At 43.1% G+C, this 26,247-nt stretch overlaps 1 protein-coding gene across 2 annotated transcripts in view; it reads right to left on the bottom strand.

The window, feature by feature from the left end:
• LOC125372325 (potassium voltage-gated channel subfamily H member 8-like) overlaps nucleotides 1-26,247 on the bottom strand; it is a 351,499-nt gene that overhangs the window by 73,355 nt on the left and 251,897 nt on the right. For both annotated transcript variants that reach the window (XM_048381871.1, XM_048381870.1), the window contains exon 3: nucleotides 4,213-4,350. In XM_048381871.1, the coding sequence (XP_048237828.1) occupies nucleotides 4,213-4,350 (138 nt within the window). The remainder of the gene's footprint in view (nucleotides 1-4,212; nucleotides 4,351-26,247) is intronic.

Genomic DNA, 26,247 nt, shown 5'->3' on the forward strand with positions numbered 1-26,247 from the left:
ATGGTATTTTTCATTGATTATATTTTGTGTTTAAAGATGCATGAATATTTTCTTGTTTTAATAAAAATCAAAGTGCTTAAAAGATTATCAGCAGGCTCAGTGATGACACTGAACAGGTTCAAAGCAAGCTTCATTCATGGAAGGGTGGGTGGCTCTGTGGGCAGTGAACCATGCAGAGCAAGGTTCAGGTTTGAACCCCAACATGAATACGGTTTGTGGGGATCACTCTGTCTGTCCTGTTGTGACATGGTGGTTGTATTTTCTAAAAAAGCAAAACACATTCTTCTTGTTTGTTCCCTCCCTCTCAATGATATTTGTCCTCGCTGCTTTCAAGACTGACAATCTCACCACAATGTCCTCGCTGCTTTCAACAATGACAATCTCACCACAATGTCTACTGCTGCTTCGAACACTGTCAATCTCACCACAATGTCCACTGCTCCAACACTGACAATCTCACCACAATGTCCACTGCTGCTTCCAACACTGTCAATCTCACCACAATGTCCACTGTTGCTCCAACACTGACAATCTCACCACAGTGTCCACAACTGCTTTCAACACTGACAATCTCACCACAATGTCCACTACTGCTCCAACACTGACAATCTCACCACAGTGTCCACTGTTGCTCCAACACTGACAATCTCACCACAATGTCCACTACTGCTTTCAACACTGACAATCTCACCACAATGTCCACTGCTCCAACACTGACAATCTCACCACAATGTCCACTGCTGCTTTCAACACTGACAATCTCACCACAATGTCCACTGCTGCTTTCAAGAGATACAGACATGGTGATATAGCAGAGAGCTATAGCTGATGTACACTCCTGGAGAGATACAGACATTGTGATATAGCAGGGAGCTATAGCTGATGTATACTCCTGGAGAGATTCAGACATTGTGATATAGCAGAGAGCTATAGCTGATGTACACTCCTGGAGAGATACAGACATTGTGATATAGCATGGAGCTATAGCTGATATCAACTCCTGGAGAAATACAGACATTGTGATATAGCAGGGAGCTATAGCTGATGTACACTCCTGGAGAGATACAGACATTGTGATATAGCAGGGAGCTATAGCTGATGTACACTCCTGGAGAGATACAGACATTGTGATATAGCATGGAGCTATAGCTGATATCAATTCCTGGAGAAATACAGACATTGTGATATAGCATGGAGCTATAGCTGATGTACACTCCTGGAGAGATACAGACATGGTGATATAGTAGGGAGCTATAGCTGATGTACACTCCTGGAGAGATACAGACATTGTGATATAGTAGGGAGCTATAGCTGATATCAATTCCTGGAGAGATACAGACATTGTGATATAGCATGGAGCTATAGCTGATGTCAACTCTTGGAGAGATACGGACATGGTGATATAGCATGGAGCTATAGCTGATATCAACTCCTGGAGAGATACAGACATTGTGATATAGCATGGAGCTATAGCTGATGTACACTCCTGGAGAGATACGGACATTGTGATATAGCAGGGAGCTATAGCTGATGTACACTCCTGGAGAGATACAGACATTGTGATATAGCAGGGAGCTATAGCTGATATCAACTCCTGGAGAGATATGGACATTGTGACATAGCAGGGAGCTATAGCTGATGTACACTCCTGGAGAGATACAGACATTGTGATATAGCAGGGAGCTATAGCTGATATCAACTCCTGGAGAGATATGGACATTGTGATATAGCAGAGAGCTATAGCTGATGTACACTCCTGGAGAGATACAGACATTGTGATATAGCAGAGAGCTATAGCTGATGTACACTCCTGGAGAGATACAGACATTGTGATATAGCAGGGAGCTATAGCTGATGTACACTCCTGGAGAGATACAGACATTGTGATATAGCAGGGAGCTATAGCTGATGTACACTCCTGGAGAGATACAGACATTGTGATATAGTAGGGAGCTATAGCTGATATCAATTCCTGGAGAGATACAGACATTGTGATATAGCATGGAGCTATAGCTGATGTACACTCCTGGAGAGATACAGACATAGTGATATAGCAGAGAGCTATAGCTGATGTACACTCCTGGAGAGATACAGACATTGTGATATAGCAGGGAGCTATAGCTGATGTACACTCCTGGAGAGATACAGACATTGTGATATAGCAGGGAGCTATAGCTGATGTACACTCCTGGAGAGATACAGACATTGTGATATAGTAGGGAGCTATAGCTGATATCAATTCCTGGAGAGATACAGACATTGTGATATAGCATGGAGCTATAGCTGATGTCAACTCTTGGAGAGATACGGACATGGTGATATAGCATGGAGCTATAGCTGATATCAACTCCTGGAGAGATACAGACATTGTGATATAGCATGGAGCTATAGCTGATGTACACTCCTGGAGAGATATGGACATGGTGATATAGCATGGAGCTATAGCTGATATCAACTCCTGGAGAGATACAGACATTGTGATATAGCAGAGAGCTATAGCTGATGTACACCCCTGGAGAGATACAGACATTGTGATATAGCAGAGAGCTATAGCTGATGTACACTCCTGGAGAGATACAGACATTGTGATATAGCAGGGAGCTATAGCTGATGTACACTCCTGGAGAGATACAGACATTGTGATATAGTAGGGAGCTATAGATGATATCAATTCCTGGAGAGATACAGACATTGTGATATAGCATGGAGCTATAGCTGATGTCAACACCTGGAGAGATACGGACATTGTGATATAGCAGGGAGCTATAGCTGATGTACACTCCTGGAGAGATACAGACATTGTGATATAGCATGGAGCTATAGCTGATGTACACTCCTGGAGAGATACAGACATTGTGATATAGCAGGGAGCTATAGCTGATGTACACTCCTGGAGAGATACAGACATTGTGATATAGTAGGGAGCTATAGCTGATGTACACTCCTGGAGAGATACAGACATTGTGATATAGTAGGGAGCTATAGCTGATGTACACTCCTGGAGAGATACAGACATTGTGATATAGTAGGGAGCTATAGCTGATGTCAACACCTGGAGAGATACAGACATTGTGATATAGTAGGGAGCTATAGCTGATGTACACTCCTGGAGAGATACGGACATTGTGATATAGTAGGGAGCTATAGCTGATGTCAACACCTGGAGAGATACAGACATTGTGATATAGTAGGGAGCTATAGCTGATATCAACTCCTGGAGAGATATGGACATTGTGATATAGCAGGGAGCTATAGCTGATATCAACTCCTGGAGAGATACCGACATTGTGATATAGCAGGGAGCTATAGCTGATGTCAACTCCTGGAGAGATACAGACATTGTGATATAGCATGGAGCTATAGCTGATATCAACTCCTGGAGATATATGGACATTGTGATATAGCAGGGAGCTATAGCTGATGTACACTCCTGGAGAGATTCAGACATTGTGATATAGTAGGGAGCTATAGCTGATGTCAACTCCTGGAGAGATACAGACATTGTGATATAGCATGGAGTTATAGCTGATGTACACTCCTTGAGAGATACAGACATTGTGATATAGCATGGAGCTATAGCTGATGTACACTCCTGGAGAGATACAGACATTGTGATATAGCATGGAGCTATAGCTGATGTCAACACCTGGAGAGATACAGACATTGTGATATAGTAGGGAGCTATAGCTGATGTACACTCCTGGAGAGATACAGACATGGTGATATAACTCCTGGAGAGATACGGACATGGTGATATACAATGGAGCTGACAGTGACTTCTTTTTCCATTGTTTTACAGTTCTACTCAATCAATAACAGGTCAAATCAACATGCTGTGTACTCTGAACTGAATTGCATCACAAGGTATAACAAGATGTAGCAAGGAACATCGTGTGCCTTCACATTTTTTATACAATATTTTTATGTTTTTGTTTTTCTTCTGAAAATCTGTTAGAAGATGGGAACATTTTTTAAGGGAAGTTTTAGTTAATGTCTTAAAACTTAAGACCAATGGTGTTCATCTGATTCAAAAAGGTTGAACAGCCCCCTGGCAGACATTGTAATACAGAGTGAAACGTTATCAACTTGTGGACAGTTCTGCTTTTATCAGAAAGGACACCCAGGAGTTATTTTATTCTCTTCTGAAGTTCTACAGATTTTGGCCAGAATGTGAATGATGGAATGATGGCATTCAGATAAGTAATGACCTACCATTGATGTCTGTACCCGGTATATCCATGGCGATGGCTTTGTCTCGTGTTACGTCTTTGTGGGACACCAGGAACAGGACAACTTGTCGCTTCTCATTCTTGATGGGCACGATGTCCAGGAGGCACCAGAAGGGGCTGCCTGAAACAGAAGCAGACAACTGCACTGAAAGTTGACACCTTTGCCACCTCCATTGAACACTTGACACCTTCTATACAAGACTGGGCACATGCAACACCTGCCACCTCCATTGAACACTTGACACCTTCTATACCAGACTGGGCACATGCAACACCTGCCACCTCCATTGAACACTTGACACCTTCTATACCAGACTGGACACATGCAACACCTGCCACCTCCATTGAACACTTGACACCTTCTATACCAGAATGGACACATGCAACACCTGCCACCTCCATTGAACTCTTGACACCTTCTATACCAGACTGGGCACATGCAATACCTGCCAGCTTCACTGAACACTTGACACCTTCTATACCAGAATGGACACATGCAACACCTGCCAGCTTAACTGAACACTTGACACCTTCTATACCAGACTGGACACATGCAATACCTGCCACCTCCATTGAACACTTGACACCTTCTATACCAGACTGGGCACATGCAACACCTGCCACCTCCATTGAACACTTGACACCTTCTATACCAGACTGGACACATGCAACACCTGCCAGCTTCACTGAACACTTGACACCTTCTATACCAGACTGGACACATGCAACACCTGCCAGCTTCACTGAACACCTGACACCTTCACTGAACACAAGTGACACCTTCCCCGAACACCTTCACTTAACACCACACACATTCACTAAACACATGTGACACCTTCACTGAACACCTGTGACACCTTCATTGAACACCTGACACTTTCACTGAACACCTGTGACACCTACAAAAACCTTCACAGTCACTGAAAATCCGACACCTTCACTGAACACCTGCCACCTTCACCGAACACCTTCACTGAACACCTGGCACCTTCATTGAACACCTGACACCTTCACTGAACACCTGCCACCTTCAACAGCTGCACCAAACATGTTCATTAAACACCTAACAACCTTCACCACTTGCACTGACTACCCTCAACACCTGTAGCCCTCAACTGCTGGAACCTAATCACATTCATAACAACATGTGCATTGATACATGATACTGAACGAAACATAACAACATGTGCATTGATACATGATACTGAATGAAACATAACAAAGTACATCATATGTTGCATAGTGAATGACCACAGGCCAAATCTGACTCAACAGACTATAGTCACTACACAACGTGTCTCATCACAGAACATAGACCAAGTTGAGGGAAGGTTTAGTTGAACAGACTATAGTCACTACACAACGTGTCTCATCACAGAACATAGACCAAGTTGAGGGAAGGTTTAGTTGAACAGACTATAGTCACTACACAACGTGTCTCATCACGGAACATAGACCAAGTTGAGGGAAGGTTTAGTTGAACAGACTATAGTCACTACACAACGTGTCTCATCACGGAACATAGACCAAGTTGAGGGAAGGTTTAGTTGAACAGACTATAGTCACTACACAACGTGTCTCATCACGGAACATAGACCAAGTTGAGGGAAGGTTTAGTTGAACAGACTATAGTCACTACACAACGTGTCTCATCACGGAACATAGACCAAGTTGAGGGAAGGTTTATTTGAACAGACTATAGTCACTACACAACGTGTCTCATCACAGAACATAGACCAAGTTGAGGGAAGGTTTAATTACACTTAGGTACAGCGTTTGTTCTCTTAAATGAGTGAGTGAGTATTGTTTTACACCACTTTAAGCAATATTCAAGCAATATCGTGGCAGGGGACACCAGACACCATGTTGGGAATCGAACCCGGGTCTTCAGCATGACAAGCAAATGCTTTGACAACTAGGCTACCCCACTGCCCCTCTCTTAAATGAAGCAATTAATCAATTTTGGTTGTTTCAGGAGTGAAAGGGTTAATATTTTATAAAATATCATTGATGTGTTTGTAATATATACATGGAAATATAGAAGGCCTAGACGTGTGGACATTCTAGTGAAGGATTCTGTGTTAGAATAGCTCCCCAGCAACCTAATCTGGTCATGAGAGGTAATCAGATGGGTCAAGTGGTCAGTCTCAGTGACTTGACAGCAGTTGATGGTTTAGTTGAACAGACTATAGTCACTACACAACGAGTCTCATCACAGAACATAGACCAAGTTGAGGGAAGGTTTAGTTGAACAGACTATAGTCACTACACAACGTGTCTCATCACAGAACATAGACCAAGTTGAGGGAAGGTTTAGTTGAACAGACTATAGTCACTACACAACGTGTCTCATCACAGAACATAGACCAAGTTGAGGGAAGGTTTAATTACACTTAGGTACAGCGTTTGTTCTCTTAAATGAGTGAGTGAGTGAGTATTGTTTTACACCACTTTAAGCAATATTCAAGCAATATCGTGGCAGGGGACACCAGACACCATGTTGGGAATCGAACCCGGGTCTTCAGCATGACAAGCAAATGCTTTGACAACTAGGCTACCCCACTGCCCCTCTCTTAAATGAAGCAATTAATCAATTTTGGTTGTTTCAGGAGTGAAAGGGTTAATATTTTATAAAATATCATTGATGTGTTTGTAATATATACATGGAAATATGGAAGGCCTAGACGTGTGGACATTCTAGTGAAGGATTCTTTGTTAGAATAGCTCCCCCGCAACCTAATCTGGTCATGAGAGGTAATCAGATGGGTCAAGTGGTCAGTCTCAGTGACTTGACAGCGGTTGATGGCGAGTCATTGTTCCCCAATGGCATGGATTGTTGCTCACAATATGAATAACTGGATTGTCTGGTCCAGATTCGTTTATTTACAGGCTGCCCACATATAGCTGGAATATTGCTGCGTGTGGCATAAACAAAGAAACAAAGAAACAAACATAACATTCTAGAAAAGGTCATCTTCATATGGTTGACCACAGGCGTTTGACCACAGGCGTTTGATGGGTCGAGGCTGCCATGAAATCAGTGGGTCTGAACATCACGAAAGTCATGTGTGGATTACAATGAATAAAATATTTTACATTATTACTAAACCTTCATCATCATTCATAGAGACAGAGCTCAGAGGAACTTAAAAAGGAAAAATATATTCAAAAATACAAAATTTTCTTTGTGGGGATTTAATGAGAAACTCCAACAAAATAATCTGCTTACAAAGTAATTCTATCTTTGTCAACTCAGCTCTGTGAATGGCCGCAAGCGGGGCATGTTACCCATAATTCACCAGTAATTTCCTTCATGGTGCTCGAACAGATCCAATATCGTGGAAACAACTCGTTGTGAGGACACAGTTTGATGAACCAAGACTTGAGAACAGAGGGCTTCCTTGCCTCAGTTCGATCGTATTTAAACAACAACATAATTTCCGTGTGGCTGCTTATAACCACTGGAACAACATCACATGGCAAAGTTATCGGACTTCAACAAAACACTTCAGGACTTTGGGGGATTTAATAATTTGTCAATATCTCAGACTTTAGCATGGAAGTTTCCCTGACTTTATGCAAGTCCTGATGCAAGCATGACAAACAGGGCCTTATTGATAAACTTGCTGAGTGGAGTGGAGTGGAGTGGAGTGGAGTGGAGTGGAGTGGAGCGGAGTGGAGGGGAGAGGATGGCACTGTTTGCATTAATGAGTGAGTTCATGGGTGGGCTTTTGATGAGTGAGCGAGTGGATTGGTGAGGGATGGCACTGTTTGCATTCATGAGTTGGTTTGTGGGTGGGCTTTTGATGAGTGAGTGAATGGATGAGTGAGTGAGTGAGTGAGTAAGGAAAGCGAGTGAGTGGATGAGTGAGTGAGTAAGTAAGGAAAGCGAGTGAGTGGATGAGTGAGTGAGTGAGTAAGGAAAGCGAGTGAGTGGATGAGTGAGTGGATGAGTGAGTAAGGAAAGCGAGTGAGTGGATGAGTGAGTGAGTGAGTAAGGAAAGCGAGTGAGTGGATGAGTGAGTGAGTGAGTAAGGAAAGCGAGTGAGTGGATGAGTGAGTGAGTGAGTAAGGAAAGCGAGTGAGTGGATGAGCGAGTGAGTGAGTAAGGAAAGCGAGTGAGTGGATGAGTGAGTGAGTGAGTAAGGAAAGCGAGTGAGTGGATGAGTGAGTGAGTAAGGAAAGCGAGTGAGTGGATGAGTGAGTGGATGAGTGAGTGAGTGAGTAAGGAAAGCGAGTGAGTGGATGAGTGAGTGAGTAAGGAAAGCGAGTGAGTGGATGAGTGAGTGAGTGAGTAAGGAAAGCGAGTGAGTGGATGAGTGAGTGAGTAAGGAAAGCGAGTGAGTGGATGAGTGAGTGGATGAGTGAGTGAGTGAGTAAGGAAAGCGAGTGAGTGGATGAGTGAGTGAGTAAGGAAAGCGAGTGAGTGGATGAGTGAGTGAGTGAGTAAGGAAAGCGAGTGAGTGGATGAGTGAGTGAGTAAGGAAAGCGAGTGAGTGGATGAGTGAGTGAGTGAGTAAGGAAAGCGAGTGAGTGGATGAGTGAGTGAGTGAGTAAGGAAAGCGAGTGAGTGGATGAGTGAGTGAGTGAGTAAGGAAAGCGAGTGAGTGGATGAGTGAGTAAGTGAGTGAGTAAGGAAAGCGAGTGAGTGGATGAGTGAGTGAGTAAGGAAAGCGAGTGAGTGGATGAGTGAGTGAGTGAGTAAGGAAAGCGAGTGAGTGGATGAGTGAGTGAGTGAGTAAGGAAAGCGAGTGAGTGGATGAGTGAGTGAGTGAGTAAGGAAAGCGAGTGAGTGGATGAGTGAGTGAGTGAGTAAGGAAAGCGAGTGAGTGGATGAGCGAGTGAGTGAGTAAGGAAAGCGAGTGAGTGGATGAGCGAGTGAGTGAGTAAGGAAAGCGAGTGAGTGGATGAGTGAGTGAGTGAGTGAGTAAGGAAAGCGAGTGAGTGGATGAGTGAGTGAGTAAGGAAAGCGAGTGAGTGGATGAGTGAGTGAGTGAGTAAGGAAAGCGAGTGAGTGGATGAGTGAGTGAGTGAGTAAGGAAAGCGAGTGAGTGGATGAGTGAGTGAGTGAGTAAGGAAAGCGAGTGAGTGGATGAGCGAGTGAGTGAGTAAGGAAAGCGAGTGAGTGGATGAGTGAGTGAGTGAGTAAGGAAAGCGAGTGAGTGGATGAGTGAGTGAGTAAGGAAAGCGAGTGAGTGGATGAGTGAGTGGATGAGCGAGTGAGTGAGTAAGGAAAGCGAGTGAGTGGATGAGTGAGTGAGTAAGGAAAGCGAGTGAGTGGATGAGTGAGTGGATGAGTGAGTGGATGAGTGAGTGAGTGAGTAAGGAAAGCGAGTGAGTGGATGAGTGAGTGAGTGAGTAAGGAAAGCGAGTGAGTGGATGAGTGAGTGAGTGAGTAAGGAAAGCGAGTGAGTGGATGAGTGAGTGAGTGAGTAAGGAAAGCGAGTGAGTGGATGAGTGAGTGAGTGAGTAAGGAAAGCGAGTGAGTGGATGAGCGAGTGAGTGAGTAAGGAAAGCGAGTGAGTGGATGAGCGAGTGAGTGAGTAAGGAAAGCGAGTGAGTGGATGAGTGAGTGAGTGAGTGAGTAAGGAAAGCGAGTGAGTGGATGAGTGAGTGAGTAAGGAAAGCGAGTGAGTGGATGAGTGAGTGAGTAAGGAAAGCGAGTGAGTGGATGAGTGAGTGAGTAAGGAAAGCGAGTGAGTGGATGAGTGAGTGGATGAGTGAGTGGATGAGTGAGTGAGTGAGTAAGGAAAGCGAGTGAGTGGATGAGTGAGTGAGTGAGTAAGGAAAGCGAGTGAGTGGATGAGTGAGTGAGTGAGTAAGGAAAGCGAGTGAGTGGATGAGTGAGTGAGTGAGTAAGGAAAGCGAGTGAGTGGATGAGTGAGTGAGTGAGTAAGGAAAGCGAGTGAGTGGATGAGTGAGTGAGTGAGTAAGGAAAGCGAGTGAGTGGATGAGTGAGTGAGTGAGTAAGGAAAGCGAGTGAGTGGATGAGTGAGTGAGTGAGTAAGGAAAGCGAGTGAGTGGATGAGTGAGTGGATGAGTGAGTGGATGAGTGAGTGAGTGAGTAAGGAAAGCGAGTGAGTGGATGAGTGAGTGAGTGAGTAAGGAAAGCGAGTGAGTGGATGAGTGAGTGAGTGAGTAAGGAAAGCGAGTGAGTGGATGAGTGAGTGAGTGAGTAAGGAAAGCGAGTGAGTGGATGAGTGAGTGAGTGAGTAAGGAAAGCGAGTGAGTGGATGAGCGAGTGAGTGAGTAAGGAAAGCGAGTGAGTGGATGAGTGAGTGAGTAAGGAAAGCGAGTGAGTGGATGAGTGAGTGAGTAAGGAAAGCGAGTGAGTGGATGAGTGAGTGGATGAGTGAGTGGATGAGTGAGTGAGTGAGTAAGGAAAGCGAGTGAGTGGATGAGTGAGTGAGTGAGTAAGGAAAGCGAGTGAGTGGATGAGTGAGTAAGTGAGTGAGTAAGGAAAGCGAGTGAGTGGATGAGTGAGTGAGTAAGGAAAGCGAGTGAGTGGATGAGTGAGTGGATGAGTGAGTGGATGAGTGAGTGAGTGAGTAAGGAAAGCGAGTGAGTGGATGAGTGAGTGAGTAAGGAAAGCGAGTGAGTGGATGAGTGAGTGAGTAAGGAAAGCGAGTGAGTGGATGAGTGAGTGAGTAAGGAAAGCGAGTGAGTGGATGAGTGAGTGGATGAGTGAGTGGATGAGTGAGTGAGTGAGTAAGGAAAGCGAGTGAGTGGATGAGTGAGTGAGTGAGTAAGGAAAGCGAGTGAGTGGATGAGTGAGTGAGTGAGTAAGGAAAGCGAGTGAGTGGATGAGTGAGTGAGTGAGTAAGGAAAGCGAGTGAGTGGATGAGTGAGTGAGTGAGTAAGGAAAGCGAGTGAGTGGATGAGCGAGTGAGTGAGTAAGGAAAGCGAGTGAGTGGATGAGTGAGTGAGTGAGTAAGGAAAGCGAGTGAGTGGATGAGTGAGTGAGTAAGGAAAGCGAGTGAGTGGATGAGTGAGTGGATGAGCGAGTGAGTGAGTAAGGAAAGCGAGTGAGTGGATGAGTGAGTGAGTAAGGAAAGCGAGTGAGTGGATGAGTGAGTGGATGAGTGAGTGGATGAGTGAGTGAGTGAGTAAGGAAAGCGAGTGAGTGGATGAGTGAGTGAGTGAGTAAGGAAAGCGAGTGAGTGGATGAGTGAGTGAGTGAGTAAGGAAAGCGAGTGAGTGGATGAGTGAGTGAGTGAGTAAGGAAAGCGAGTGAGTGGATGAGTGAGTGAGTGAGTAAGGAAAGCGAGTGAGTGGATGAGTGAGTGAGTGAGTAAGGAAAGCGAGTGAGTGGATGAGTGAGTGAGTGAGTAAGGAAAGCGAGTGAGTGGATGAGTGAGTGAGTGAGTAAGGAAAGCGAGTGAGTGGATGAGTAAGTGAGTGAGTAAGGAAAGCGAGTGAGTGGATGAGTGAGTGAGTGAGTAAGGAAAGCGAGTGAGTGGATGAGCGAGTGAGTGAGTAAGGAAAGCGAGTGAGTGGATGAGCGAGTGAGTGAGTAAGGAAAGCGAGTGAGTGGATGAGTGAGTGAGTGAGTGAGTAAGGAAAGCGAGTGAGTGGATGAGTGAGTGAGTAAGGAAAGCGAGTGAGTGGATGAGTGAGTGAGTAAGGAAAGCGAGTGAGTGGATGAGTGAGTGAGTAAGGAAAGCGAGTGAGTGGATGAGTGAGTGGATGAGTGAGTGAGTGAGTAAGGAAAGCGAGTGAGTGGATGAGTGAGTGGATGAGTGAGTGGATGAGTGAGTGAGTGAGTAAGGAAAGCGAGTGAGTGGATGAGTGAGTGAGTGAGTAAGGAAAGCGAGTGAGTGGATGAGTGAGTGAGTAAGGAAAGCGAGTGAGTGGATGAGTGAGTGGATGAGCGAGTGAGTGAGTAAAGAAAGCGAGTGAGTGGATGAGTGAGTGAGTGAGTAAGGAAAGCGAGTGAGTGGATGAGTGAGTGAGTAAGGAAAGCGAGTGAGTGGATGAGTGAGTGGATGAGCGAGTGAGTGAGTAAGGAAAGCGAGTGAGTGGATGAGTGAGTGAGTGAGTAAGGAAAGCGAGTGAGTGGATGAGTGAGTGGGTGAGTGAGTGAGTGAGTGAGTGAGACTTTGTGAGACTTTTTTACCTGATCTGATTCTTCGATTAGTTCTACACAACATTTTTTTCTTGATAGTAGATGAAAATAAGTGTAACCTAGACTTGTGATACTCCTTGTAATACCATTTGTCTGTCAGTATCTACAGCTGCCACTAACCCAATGGAAAAAGTAGAATTGCACAACTCCACCTCGTTGGGTTTCCAGACAATGCTCCTGTGAGTTGTGCAATCAATGCTGCCTGCTCATGGCCGACTGGTGTTGAGGAATACAGACCACATCCCACGACAAGGGTCCTCTGTAAGTTAATGGTAGCCTACCCATTGTTGAAATTGCTAGCTGTGCTAAATTATCAAGTTTGTGTGTATCAATAATAATTATTTGGTACATACCAGTGCAAAACTCTCAGAGACAACATGACAAATCTATACCTTATTGCTACAGAAATCCATTACATGATGTCGGATGCAGATCCCAGTGGGAAGAGTTCTTGTAACGTTTCATTTCACAATACCATACTAGGTAATTAGGAACCTGATTCACAGATACACTTTTGGAGAGTTCCAATAATGGGAAGTGTTTCCTCAGATCAAAGGTATTAAGGTATCGGCTGTTTTACAAATATCACACATCAGACCAGCTGTATGACCTTTACCAAATGTAATGAGATGGCTAGAACTAATAATTACTAATAAGCTCTTCATCTGAATCAATTTGTTGTTTGTTAAATGAACCATCCTCTGTGTTGCTCCTAAAGAAAACCAAGCCGATCAAACCATCTATCCCTGCCCTTTTAAATATGTGTGTAAAATCACAAACAGTATGTTACATTCCTCATTTGACCTAACAGTTTCTTCTAAAGCTTGTTAGTACAACTGATAATGATCAATGACTACACTGAATGATTCCCTCTGTTCTATAAATGTTTTCAATACATTCCGAAAAAACCCATTGATTTGATAACAATTATACATACTATTACAATATTTTCAAAACACTAAATCATAATTCCAAAACAAAATAGCCAAAAAATTAAACAATTCTGAATTGATATGTGATGCTGTGCTTGTTTTTTTTAAGAAACACTGTATTATGAGCAGTGTAGCACTCTGTGAGGGTACAGTGTCACACAACCAACCAAGTCACCAAACCTAACCACCATACTTCTAGTCACCTCTCACTACTAGCATAGGTTTCTTGAAACTAGAAGTTCAACAGGGTTGTACAAGTCTTAGTTGCTGTATGGAATTATGAGTGCATAACAAGATATTTGGAGAGGTCCTCACAGCGAAAGAGTAACACCCCTTGAAATATCGAGTGTACACGACTAATCCATTCAATAACGAGCTTGTAGCATGGCCTTGTCAATCAAATGTCAGGTCACATGACCATCTCAGAAGATGACATCACTCTTTCTTGTGTTGCATGGGCGACACAGACAACCGTTAGGGACTCACCGATACCAAATGTCAATGTGTTGAGGGGTGGGATGACTTGTTGTTGACAGTGATGTCAAATCTTCACCCTCCAAGTTTATGTCGTGATTGAATTTTGTTCATGGGGTTCGAATCTGAATTTCCACATGGAAACACTTATATGCCGTCGATCGATGCTCATGATATTAATCACTGGATTGTCTGGTCCAGAATCGATTATTTACAGACCGCCGTCATATAGCTGGAATATTGCGGAGTGCGGCGTTAAACAACAAACCAACCAACCAAAATATGCAGTCATAAGTACTCCATTTTGTCAGTACTACACAAACATAACGGTACATGGGCATCATGGGAAGGCTGCACTGGGCCTAAAACCCTTGTGACCTAGATGTATTTCTATACTAAATATTTGCCCTTTGACACACACCCATATATCACTGTATTCTCCGTCTGGGAAACCACTTCACAATGAAACTGGACATCATTCCGCTAATGAGGACACCAGGTAGTTTTAATCATGTTCGATTCTGTTTTCAGTTGTCAGTAGTTTCGGCTCTTGTGTATCATACATATGGAGTAAAGTTAGTCTGCAGAATTTTACTGTATCTATAGGTCACATTGATTTGAACAGTAGCAGGATACATACATACATCAGTTGTGTACACTGTATTGCAAGGTATTTTGAGGGGCACTAACAAGCGTGTTTAGCTTGAGTCTGCTGGAGATATATTGAGTTATACACCAGAAAAAAACATTGAACAAAGAATTTGTACCACTGTCCTGTGAATCAACGACACTTTGTCAAAGAGGGACAATTATGATTACTGTTTCTTGTGCGAACGTGTTTCAAGAGTAATAGTATTCAAATTATTTTAAATTATTCATCCAAATATGGATGTTTAGTGCCACTACATAAAAAGTATTTGCTATTATTTCATGTGTCTACAATAACATCGACTGTTTAAACATATTATTTTAGTGAAAGGCTGATTTTATAGAAAGGGTATCACACTTTTTCATTAAAGGAAAATATATTTAATTACAATATTATTTCTTTTATTCTATCTAAATATTTGCTAGATTACACATTTTGTTACATTTAGTGGTCTTCCACAGTGTGCTACCCCATATACATTGTTAAGATTTCCCTTGGCTGAAGATAAACTGTACTGTTGTGTGTGAACTCTGATGGAGAGGGTACTCTTCCTAACAGCTTCCCTCCCTGTACTGTTGTGTGTGAACTCTGATGGAGAGGGTACTCTTCCTAACAGCTTCCCTCCCTGTACAGATTGTGTGTGAACTCTGATGGAGAGGGTACTCTTCCTAACAGCTTCCTCCTTGTACTGTTGTGTGTGAACTCTAATGGAGAGGGTACTCTTCCTAACAGCTTCCTCCCTGTACTGTTGTGTGTGAACTCTGATGGAGAGGGTACTCTTCCTAACAGCTTCCTCCTTGTACTGTTGTGTGTGAACTCTAATGGAGAGGGTACTCTTCCTAACAGCTTCCTCCCTGTACTGTTGTGTGTGAACTCTGATGGAGAGGGTACTCTTCCTAACAGCTTCCTCCTTGTACTGTTGTGTGTGAACTCTAATGGAGAGGGTACTCTTCCTAACAGCTTCCTCCTTGTACTGTTGTGTGTGAACTCTGATGGAGAGGGTACTGTACTGTTGTGTGTGAACTCTAATGGAGAGGGTACTCTTCCTAACAGCTTCCCTCCCTGTACTGTTGTGTGTGAACTCTAATGGAGAGGGTACTCTTCCTAACAGCTTCCTCCCTGTACTGTTGTGTGTGAACTCTGATGGAGAGGGTACTCTTCCTAACAGCTTCCTCCCTGTACTGTTGTGTGTGAACTCTGATGGAGAGGGTACTCTTCCTAACAGCTTCCCTCCCTGTACTGTTGTGTGTGAACTCTGATGGAGAGGGTACTCTTCCTAACAGCTTCCTCCCTGTACTGTTGTGTGTGAACTCTGATGGAGAGGGTACTCTTCCTAACAGCTTCCTCCCTGTACTGTTGTGTGTGAACTCTGATGGAGAGGGTACTGTACTGTTGTGTGTGAACTCTGATGGAGAGGGTACTCTTCCTAACAGCTTCCCTCCCTGTACTGTTGTGTGTGAACTCTGATGGAGAGGGTACTGTACTGTTGTGTGTGAACTCTGATGGAGAGGGTACTCTTCCTAACAGCTTCCCTCCATGTACTGTTGTGTGTGAACTCTGATGGAGAGGGTACTCTTCCTAACAGCTTCCCTCCACCACCTGATTACAACTTCACCATCCTATAGCATCCAAACCTGCCTCCTGGTTTGACCAGCAGCCCAGTGACTGCACATCTACTTACCATGCCCGGATACATCATCAAAGACTTAATTTCTTTAAAAAACTAACAACCTGCTTGAACAACAATGGGCAAATGAAGCAAAATACAACTTGGTTTCTTCAAAATATCTGCGACAAGTGCATAACAAGTATCGAACCAGTAGAGCGATAACCCAACCTAACCACTTCTGGCCTATAAAGTGTTTAAAATGAAAACATTGTATATCATGGCCTTCGTGCGTCAATCGGTAGTGTTGTTGGAACATTTCCTGACTTCATGCCTCGGTAACGGGTTCAATCCCTGGGTCTGTTAGCTGTGTCGTGGATGCAGAAGCTTCTATGTCATGTTCGGTCACGTGACAGTCTGTTACTTCGAGACACGCCCCCTGGCACAACATCTGCAGCTCTACCCCTTGATGGTGTATCGGGAGTTATTGTACAGCAGCATCAAAGGAAAAACGCCACAACAATGCTACATTGTGTGATATCTGATGTGCTTACAAAATGTTATTAAAAATTTTGAAATGTTTTGAGTTTTGCACTGCAAAATGAAACTCCCATTTGAACTAAGTTGAACTTGTTGCCTTGAAAACAGAATGTCTAAAAATTAGAAAAAATCCTAAACAGCAAAAGATACCAGTTCAGTGCATACCTGTATGTATTCTATGTTTTATCAATACCGGTATATATTGAACGGTCCATGAGTTATGCTCCAGAAACAAAAAACAGATAATGACATGTTTGACAGAATATGATGATTGAAGGTAATTTGGTTTAAGAACATTTTTACAAGAAAAAGGCATATTCTTAATTAACCATTTATAAAATAGCTAAAAAAACCTGTTTTGCCAAATATTAATGTTTTTTTTCTTCTTTTTCCCCAATTTGTTTTGCAAAATAATATCAAAATATATATTTTGTATACCCCTTTGATAACTGTATTACTGACTCTAGTCATGATTAATGTGCATAGAGCAAGCAACAAACCCAGTGACGACATGACCTGACAGCAAGCAACAAACCGAGTGACGACATGACCTGACAGCAAGCAACAAACCCAGTGACGACATGACTGACAGCTAGCAACAAACCCAGTGACGACATGACCTGACAGCAAGCAACAAACCAAGTGACGACATGACCTGACAGCAAGCAACAAACCGAGTGACGACATGACCTGACAGCTAGCATCAAAACAAGTGACGACATGACCTGACAACTAGCAACAAACCCATTGATGACACAACCACACAGCTAAGCTGATCATCAGTCTATTATCACTTAATCAAAGTACAGGTGACAGCGGAATTAAATGTCGATTATCTTGAAATAGTGCAGTGTCAGCAACTGTAACATCCATCCATAGATATCGTCTACAACAGCCAATTATTCACAGCCCCACATCAATTCAGCCAAGACCCACCAGCAAACTTATGTCTGTATTGAAAATCTATTCTAGAATGCGGGAGTAACAATCATCTTAGCGCTAACAACTCCTGTTGACTGATGTCCAGCATGCCGTTCAATAAAGCCATCTTATAGATTGTAATTCTATTGTAGAGTATGTGAGTTACGATCATCTTAGCGCTAACAACATCTGTTGACCAATGTCCAGCATGCCGTTCAATAAAGCCATCTTATAGATTGTAATTCTATTGTAGAGTATGTGAGTTACGATCATCTTAGCGCTAACAACTTCTGTTGACCAATGTCCAGCATGCCGTTCAATAAAGCCATCTTATAGATTGTAATTCTATTGTAGAGTATGTGAGTTACGATCATCTTAGCGCCAACAACTCCTGTTGACCAATGTCAAGCATGCCGTTCAATAAAGCCATCTTATTGATTGTAAGTCTATTGTAGAGTATGTGAGTTACAATCATCTTAGCGCTAACAACTTCTGTTGACCAATGTCCAGCATGCCGTTCAATAAAGCCATCTTATAGATTGTAATTCTATTGTAGAGTATGTGAGTTACGATCATCTTAGCGCTAACAACTTCTGTTGACCAATGTCCAGCATGCCGTTCAATAAAGCCATCTTATAGATTGTAATTCTATTGTAGAGTATGTGAGTTACGATCATCTTAGCGCCAACAACTCCTGTTGACCAATGTCAAGCATGCCGTTCAATAAAGCCATCTTATTGATTGTAATTCTATTGTAGAGTATGTGAGTTACGATCATCTTAGCGCTAAGATTGCTGTTGACTGATGTCCAGAAATGAAATAGTGTTGTGAGTGCCTCTAGTCCAACATTTTAGTCACAACTTGTAAATAGTAGAAACTGCCCACCTGTTGATTCACCTCCACTTCCTTGCCACATTACTACAACTGGAGAGCATCTCTCGGCCTGAGAATACTCTTGTCTCCATGTATGTTGGACAGAGTCCCAACGAAGGCCCGGGTTCGATTCTCCACATGGGTACAAAGTGTGAAGCCCAATTCTAGTGTCCCCCACCATGATATTGCTGGAATATTGCTGGAATATTGCTAAAAACAGCCTAAAACCAAACTCACTCATCAGTGTCCTTGAATCTGAAATGTGTCATTCTTGCATTCAGTAATACCCCCATTCCACTAGGCGGCGATCCACGGTGATCTACGCGATCTGAAGGAGCGCCATAGATCGCCATATAATGAGGCGATATAGGGGTACTTGTGATCCGATTGCATTCAGATAGCGATCCAATAGCGATCTATGTGATCCGATAGCGACTTGATGGCGCTTGATCGCCACCCAACCACCCCAAAATGTGGCAACCTTGCACGATCAGTTCCCGCCCCATTGGCGATCCGATGGCGATCATTGTGATCTATGGCGCTCTTCTCTGATCTGATAGTGATCGAGTGCGATCTATGAAGATCCGTTAGAGCTCAAGTAGCGCTCTAGGCGATCCGATTGCGACCAGATCGCCGCAAAGGGGCTTGATCCTATAAAAACCTGTGGTGTTCAGCCGCGCTCTTCAGTTCTGTGCTTGGCAGCAGATGGGTATCACCATGAACCATAGAGATGCTGCCATATTACAAGTGGTTTACAATCTCGTGAACCATGCCATCGTGAACCAGCAGATTGCTATTCTGGCCCAGCAGCCTCAAAGAAGAAGGAGAAGGAAGGCTTTTTGGGTGAGACCCTGGAGCGCCATAGGGTGGTCCAAATCGTGAACCAAACAGTGAAGCACAATCGGAGCGCCATCAGATCACCATGGAGCGCCGAAGATCGGTAGGCCAGCTTTTGTGGCGATCGGCGGCACTCTATGGTGATCCGATAGCGCTCCGATTGCGACCTTGGCGATCAAGTAGCGCTCCGATGGCGATCTAGGCGATCAATTAGCGATCTGATAGCGCTCTGGGCGGAGCGCCACGGATATTTGTGCAGAGGAGTCAACCGGCGGCGACCTTGGCTCATGGCGATCCGTTAGCGCTTTTGGCGATCTTGGCGCTCTATATGGCACTCTATGGCGCTCTCACGGAGCCTAGATCGCCGCCTAGTGGAATGGGGGTATAAGATCTTGTTTGATTAATAGTCCTTGATGGAGACGATGTTAGAATAATGTGAAGTGAGCTACACAGAGGCTGAGAGTGATGGAACGTGGAGCAGTGTCATCAACATGCATGCATCCTTCCACAATATCCAATCTGACTGCAGCTTTGTTTGTTGCTGACTTGTGCCAGCCTTGTTCCAGCTGTATCATAGTGCCCTGAAAATAACAAAGTCTTGAAAACCTAGTGGTTGACATCATGAGCAAGATCCCACGCCTTCTGAGTACGATGACCCGCAATCAACCATATCACTGAGTCTGACCACTGAATCCTATTTAGTCACCCCTTACATGAGTGAGTGAGTTGGGTTAAACGCTGCTTTCAACAGTATTCCAGTTACATCACGGTGTGTCAGCTTAATGTGGGAGGGACCCGTGAAGATTCCGGGTTAGAATAGGTCTTCAGCGACCAATACTTGCTGTAAAAGGCGACTAATGGGACCGGGTGGTCAGGCTCGCTGACTTGGTTGATGCATGTCATCGATCCCAATTACGTGGATCGATGCTCGTGATGTCAATCGCTGGATTATCTGGTCCAGTCTCGATTATTTTACAGACCGCCGTCATATAGCTGTAATATTGATGAGTGCGGCGTTAAACAACAAACAAACAAACAAAAAGTAATGTATAAGGAAAGCCCAAAGTGATGCAGGTCTGAGACGTTTACCACTTCGGTGAAACCCACGAGCACGGGTATGATTCTGACAAACCTGGAAACATAATCAGGACGAACCGGGATTCGAACCCACAATCATAGATTTCTGGTGTGCCCAAGGGACACAACTCTGCACAGCGAATTTCGGCACCATGGACGACTGGGTCAACCGTGCCCCCTCACCTTACGACAAGCAATAGTGCTGGGGATGTATTCCATCTGTCTGATAGCTTAATTACTTTGGTCACAGTATATATCATTATCCCACTATGTAGACTGATTGATGTTTATATAGCTTGTATACACGTCGTATATCACGTTCAAATTGAAATGAGAGACGTGTTGTCATCCCTTCCTACAGGATCAGCAACACTGAAGACACCCATGACAAGAGCATTGGATACCGACCACAAAAAACACACATTCAAGTTGATGTGTACTGCCCCATTAATCCCACCAGCAAATCACTCACAACACATCTCATCTCCCAAGATTGACAACACATCTACAGATCTCGAGCTCAACTAGAGGTCAAACACAAACTCACACCTGAAGCTTGGATTCACCTTCAAATGAAAATAATACTAAAGGTCACGCCAGAACTGAGATAACATCCATGGTGGCGGTATAAATCAGATTGGTCGAGAGAAATGTGGTTGCAAGAGAGAGCGAATTCTTGTAAAATAAGCCTAGCAACTGACAGTGTCTGGCCCGTCCATTATTGCAATGCTGTTCAGTGCCAGTTGGAGGGTTGTATAACCGGACTTCCTCACATAAGCAAGACATTTGATCTGTCGTGATCGACTGGTATTGACTAGCTAACAAGGAGAAACTAGTGCCATGAAATCCTCTTAAGTGTGGTCACTGTTGTTCGATAGTAATAACATGGTCTAAATTTCAACTCCATTAAGTAGAAACAGGAGCATTAAAGACACACAATCATCGGAGTCTTGAAACGGGAAACAAGATTAACACCACATTTTGAACAAGGACATGTGAGTGTCTACCCCAGCAAATGGTAATGCAATGAGATTAGATGGACTGCTGGTGTAGACACGCGGGATGAGTCCGGGATCAGGATAGACAGGGAACCATCTCCAGCCTCCGGAAAACATTCACAGGAGTAACACTTATTTTAAATTTTGGGATTTAAAGATTCAACAACCGAAAATAAATGAAATTTTTTTCTGACATTTTGATCTCTGACAAGTTAACTAGATAAAAACAATATAAAGCAAAAATCAAACATAAGTATTAACCGTTAACTTTTAAGTATCAATCGATCAAATACTTTGTAACTAGTTGTGAGTGCGTGTGTACTTGTAGTGGTGCCCACATTACAGTGCTAGCACAGAGATACTATGCTGCACTTTATCATGGATACCAACTCAGACATAGCGTACTGACTCAAAGCCGACCAGACCTTGTCATATCCCTTTAATGTCGAGCACCAGGCAGGGTAACAACAAGTACAATATTTTAATGTCTTTTGGTATGACACGGCCGGGGATTGAACCACCAACCTTTCGCTCCCTGGGCAGATGTTCTATCTACTAGGGGCATGGTTGTGTCCCTTGGGCACACCAGGAACCTATGAAACCAAATCCAAGTTTGCCCCGATTATGTTTCTAGGTTGCCAGCACCATACCCGTGCTCATGTATTTCATCAAAGTGGTAAACATCTGAGACCTGCATCACTTTGGGCTTTCTTCCTATATCAAACTGACACGCCGTGACATAACTGGAATACTGTTCAAAGCGGTGTCAAACCCAACTCCCTCACTCACTCACTGTGGAGGCAGTCCAGAATTAAGCACAGCTCACTGAAAACACTGTACACGTCGTGTACTAACAGAAGGGACATTTAGCTGTTCCCCACAAGAGACCAACCAACCCACTACATGCCAACAACACAGTACTGAGCACCCATTTGTTACTATATCTCAACCTACACATTGCTAACAGGTGAGCAAAAACACGTAAACTAATGAAAAATACAGTGTCATCTAACTGCAAACTATATATAGAAAATGTATTCAAAATGGATATTTTGTGTGAACAACTGACACAATCCTGACTACCAAGCTTCATCAGATTGAATATAAATATAGGGGCACATTGACAACTGTTCCTGGTATGTGCATGAGTTGTCCTCTAACAATGGAGCTGCCTGGAATTTGTAACACACGCCTGATCATATCTACATCTGTACATATACAACATAACGTCGATGCAGTGCAACAAAGTTCCCTGCCATATGTGATGCATCAGAAATGCATAATAACGATATGACTGGGGTGAGGAATGTTTATTTCCTGCACTGCACATTAAGTGGAAGAACATGCAGCTGGGATGTACTACACAGACATTATGCATGGCAGAGTCAACTCCGGCATCAAGCTGCATGATGTGTTTACCACAAATGTTGGCTGGTATGCAAACAAATAATATTTATTATGAGTCATTCTTATTACACCTGCTCCTTTTAGTTGTATCTTTAGAAAATAGGGCGGATGGGTAGCCTAGTGGTTAAAGCGTTCGCTCGTCACGCCGAAGACCCGGGTTCGATTCCCGACATGGGTACAATGTGTGAAGCCCATTTCTGGTGTCCCCCGCCGTGATATTGCTGGAATATTGCTAAAAGCGGCGTAAAACCCCACTGATTTTAGAAAATAAATCACATTGCAGCACTTTCTTGCACAGAAATAGAAATACATATGTGGAAAAAGCATCAAAACTACGCAAATAATATATGATCACATTGTTTTTGCACTTGGCAAAATGAGGCATTTGGTGATAATAATGTAAATGCAGATAATAGTAAGGGCTCCTTTAGCCAAAATAGTTGTACAAAATGGGAGGGCTTTTTAGCACAAAACGAAACATCCCGCGATCTGTCTGCTATCATTGAACACGTAATATTGTGACAACAGGTTAACGGCTGTGATGTCATATGTCAACAGGGTTGTACATACTGGTATTTTCTTTGAGGTGTTGGAAGTACACAACAGTTATTCATTTCATGAAGTAGTTTCAGTTTTTATCTTGAATAATAATTTGAATATTTCTTAAATATATTTTCACCCAGTAAATTCCACTGCTGCAAGATAGGTACATTTGTCTGTTACTGCTTAATATTACTGTATAACATGCCAGAACAATAATATTTATGAAGCTTTTGATAATCTGTCGTATATTTGAACATACAAATTTGCATTCATCATGTCGAGTACCGCAACTTCTCTATTGATAAAGCATAATTCTTTTAATCATTCTTTTAATCGAAATTATCTATACTAAATCTATGAATGAATATTAGGGGAAATATAGTTAAATACTCAGTCTGATACTATATTTTTTGTGGTTCCAATTTCGTAAACTGTGAGAAAACCTAGAAATACCTGTTTTCAGTGATTTTGCAAGAGAAAACTGACCAGAGGACATTATTATTATTTTTATAGGATGTTTTCTATATTATTACCAAATTTGAAACATATCTTTAGGACATTTTTCAAGACAATCAGTCGATGTTCTAGATACAGAATTTCATTCAATGAAATTCAGTGTGTCACTGAGGAGACTCAACGTAAGAACTGGCATTGATTTGTATTGGAGTTGTTGAGAGAGTCATTATTTCCTTATCTAAACACAGGGATTACTTAGTGTCAGTGTTCGATCGTCACGCTACAATTATATGTATATAGTAGCCCCCTCCTCAGCTTCAGGTATGTCACATTTCCATTTTCATGTCAATAAAACCATTGACAAGGAAGATACAATTTTATAGATAACAACTTCTTTAATACTGTAAAAAGTGATGTTTTGGTATAGATCCTTATACTATTGTCACTGTCTTGCTTGACAACTGTCAACTTCTAAGTAATGCCCATGAAACAATTCAATAAAACCATTACTGAATAGGGCAGAGAAATGAATACACAACAAACTTCATGAATATCAGAGGCATCATAGCAGCTTTACCCTTGTCCTTCATCAATAAACATAGACATCCTCATATTCCAGAATCAGACAAATAGAAAACTTGCAATATTGTGGAACAATATCTAAAATATGTAAAGATGAATATAAAGTTTTCAAAAATATGAGAAATATATAAAATATGGATTTCCTGAAGACATCCATAGGCCTTGACAAACTCTTTCCCCATGTCAGTATATGTCTGACGAGACCCGTGATGATCCGGGGTAGAATAGATCTTCAGCAACCCATGCTTGCCGTAAAAGGCGACTAACGGGATCGGGTGGTCAGGCTCGCTGACTTGGTTGATGCATGTCGTCGATCCCACATTGTGAGGACTGATGCTCATGATATTAATCACTGGATTGTCTGGTCCAGACTTGATTATTTACAGACCGCCTTCATATAGCTGGAATATTGCTGAGTGCTGCGTTAAACAACAAACCAACCAACAACATGTCTGACAACCTTGGGAGGTATGACCCCAGTGGATAAGAACTGGCCCAGGATGCTATAGAATACTGTCCCATGTCCTACCGAAGGCCTCAGTTGGATTCCCCACATGGGTACAATGTGTGAAGCAAATTTCTGATGGGCCTCACCCTGATATTGCTGGAGTACTGCTGAACGCGGTGTTAAACCATACTCACTCACTCACTCACCATGATATTGCTGGAATACTGCTCAATGCGGTGTAAAACCATACTCAGTCACTCACTCACCATGATATTGCTGGAATACATGCTCAACGCGGTGTAAAACCATACTCACTCACTCAGTCACCATGATATTGCTGGAGTACTGCTGAACGCGGTGTAAAACCATACTCACTCACTCACTCACCCTGATATTGCTGGAGTACTGCTGAACGCGGTGTAAAACCATACTCACTCACTCACTCACCCTGATACTGCTGGAATACTGCTCAATGCGGTGTAAAACCATACTCACTCACTCAGTCACCATGATACTGCTGGAATACTGCTCAACGCGGTGTAAAACAGCACTGCCTGCCCCTTAACAAGGCACATGGGACATTAAGGCTGAAGGATGGACTGAGAATGGGCAGCCACTGCAGGGTGATGGGAGCCAACACATTCACAAGTCAACATGGCAACAGGCTGGCTTGGAAAAGGTCGAGCATAGGCAATTTTAAAACAATTTGTTACAAACTACTTTTTATCGATGAAACTTCATTAAATGAAAAACATTTAATCTTCAAACATGACCTTTTAGTGTAAGCATTTTGCCTGCAATGCCTTGCAAATGAAATCATAAAATCTATCAGGAGCATTCAGGACTTGTTGGAGTGAGTTATCTGGTGCCGTGGGTTCTACAGCAGATTCACGCAGTCTTCCCCGGTCTAACTGCTCAGCAAACAGGAGCTCCTTGGTATGCAAACGTTATTACTATTGTCAACACGAGGGTGAGAGGACGGCTTCACAGGTGAATAGCCCCGTGGGCTTCATCCATTGCCTGTAGATTGAGATACACTAAATGTGGAATTGCCACACAAGCTGAAATGTGTTGAAACCTATCAGTGTGGAGGCTTCCTCCTGGTTGATGATATTTGACGCTATCTTCCCCGATAAATAGTCCGCTTCCATTAGCATTCACCAGCACCAACCACGACAGTTTCTGTGTATGAGGTTGGGTTAAATTATCTGTAGAGATAGTTTGGCTGATGATTCATGTGACTCTCTGGATTGTCAATGGTGTCATGGTCAATCTTTAGTGTGACTCTCTTGACAGTTGATGGTGTCATTGTCAATCTTTAGTGTGACTCACTGGACAGTTGATGGTGTCATGGTCAATCTTTAGTGTGACTCACTGGACAGTTGATGGTGTCACAGTCAATCTTTAGTGTGACTCACTGGACAGTTGATGGTGTCACAGTCAATCTTTAGTGTGACTCACTGGACAGTCCATGGTGTCATGGTCAATCTTTAGTGTGACTCACTGGACAGTTAATGGTGTCACAGTCAATCTTTAGTGTGACTCACTGG

This window comes from Haliotis rufescens, unplaced genomic scaffold (genome assembly GCF_023055435.1).
Source record: "Haliotis rufescens isolate VD_foot unplaced genomic scaffold, xgHalRufe1.0.p SCAF_4, whole genome shotgun sequence".
Taxonomy (NCBI): domain Eukaryota; kingdom Metazoa; phylum Mollusca; class Gastropoda; order Lepetellida; family Haliotidae; genus Haliotis; species Haliotis rufescens.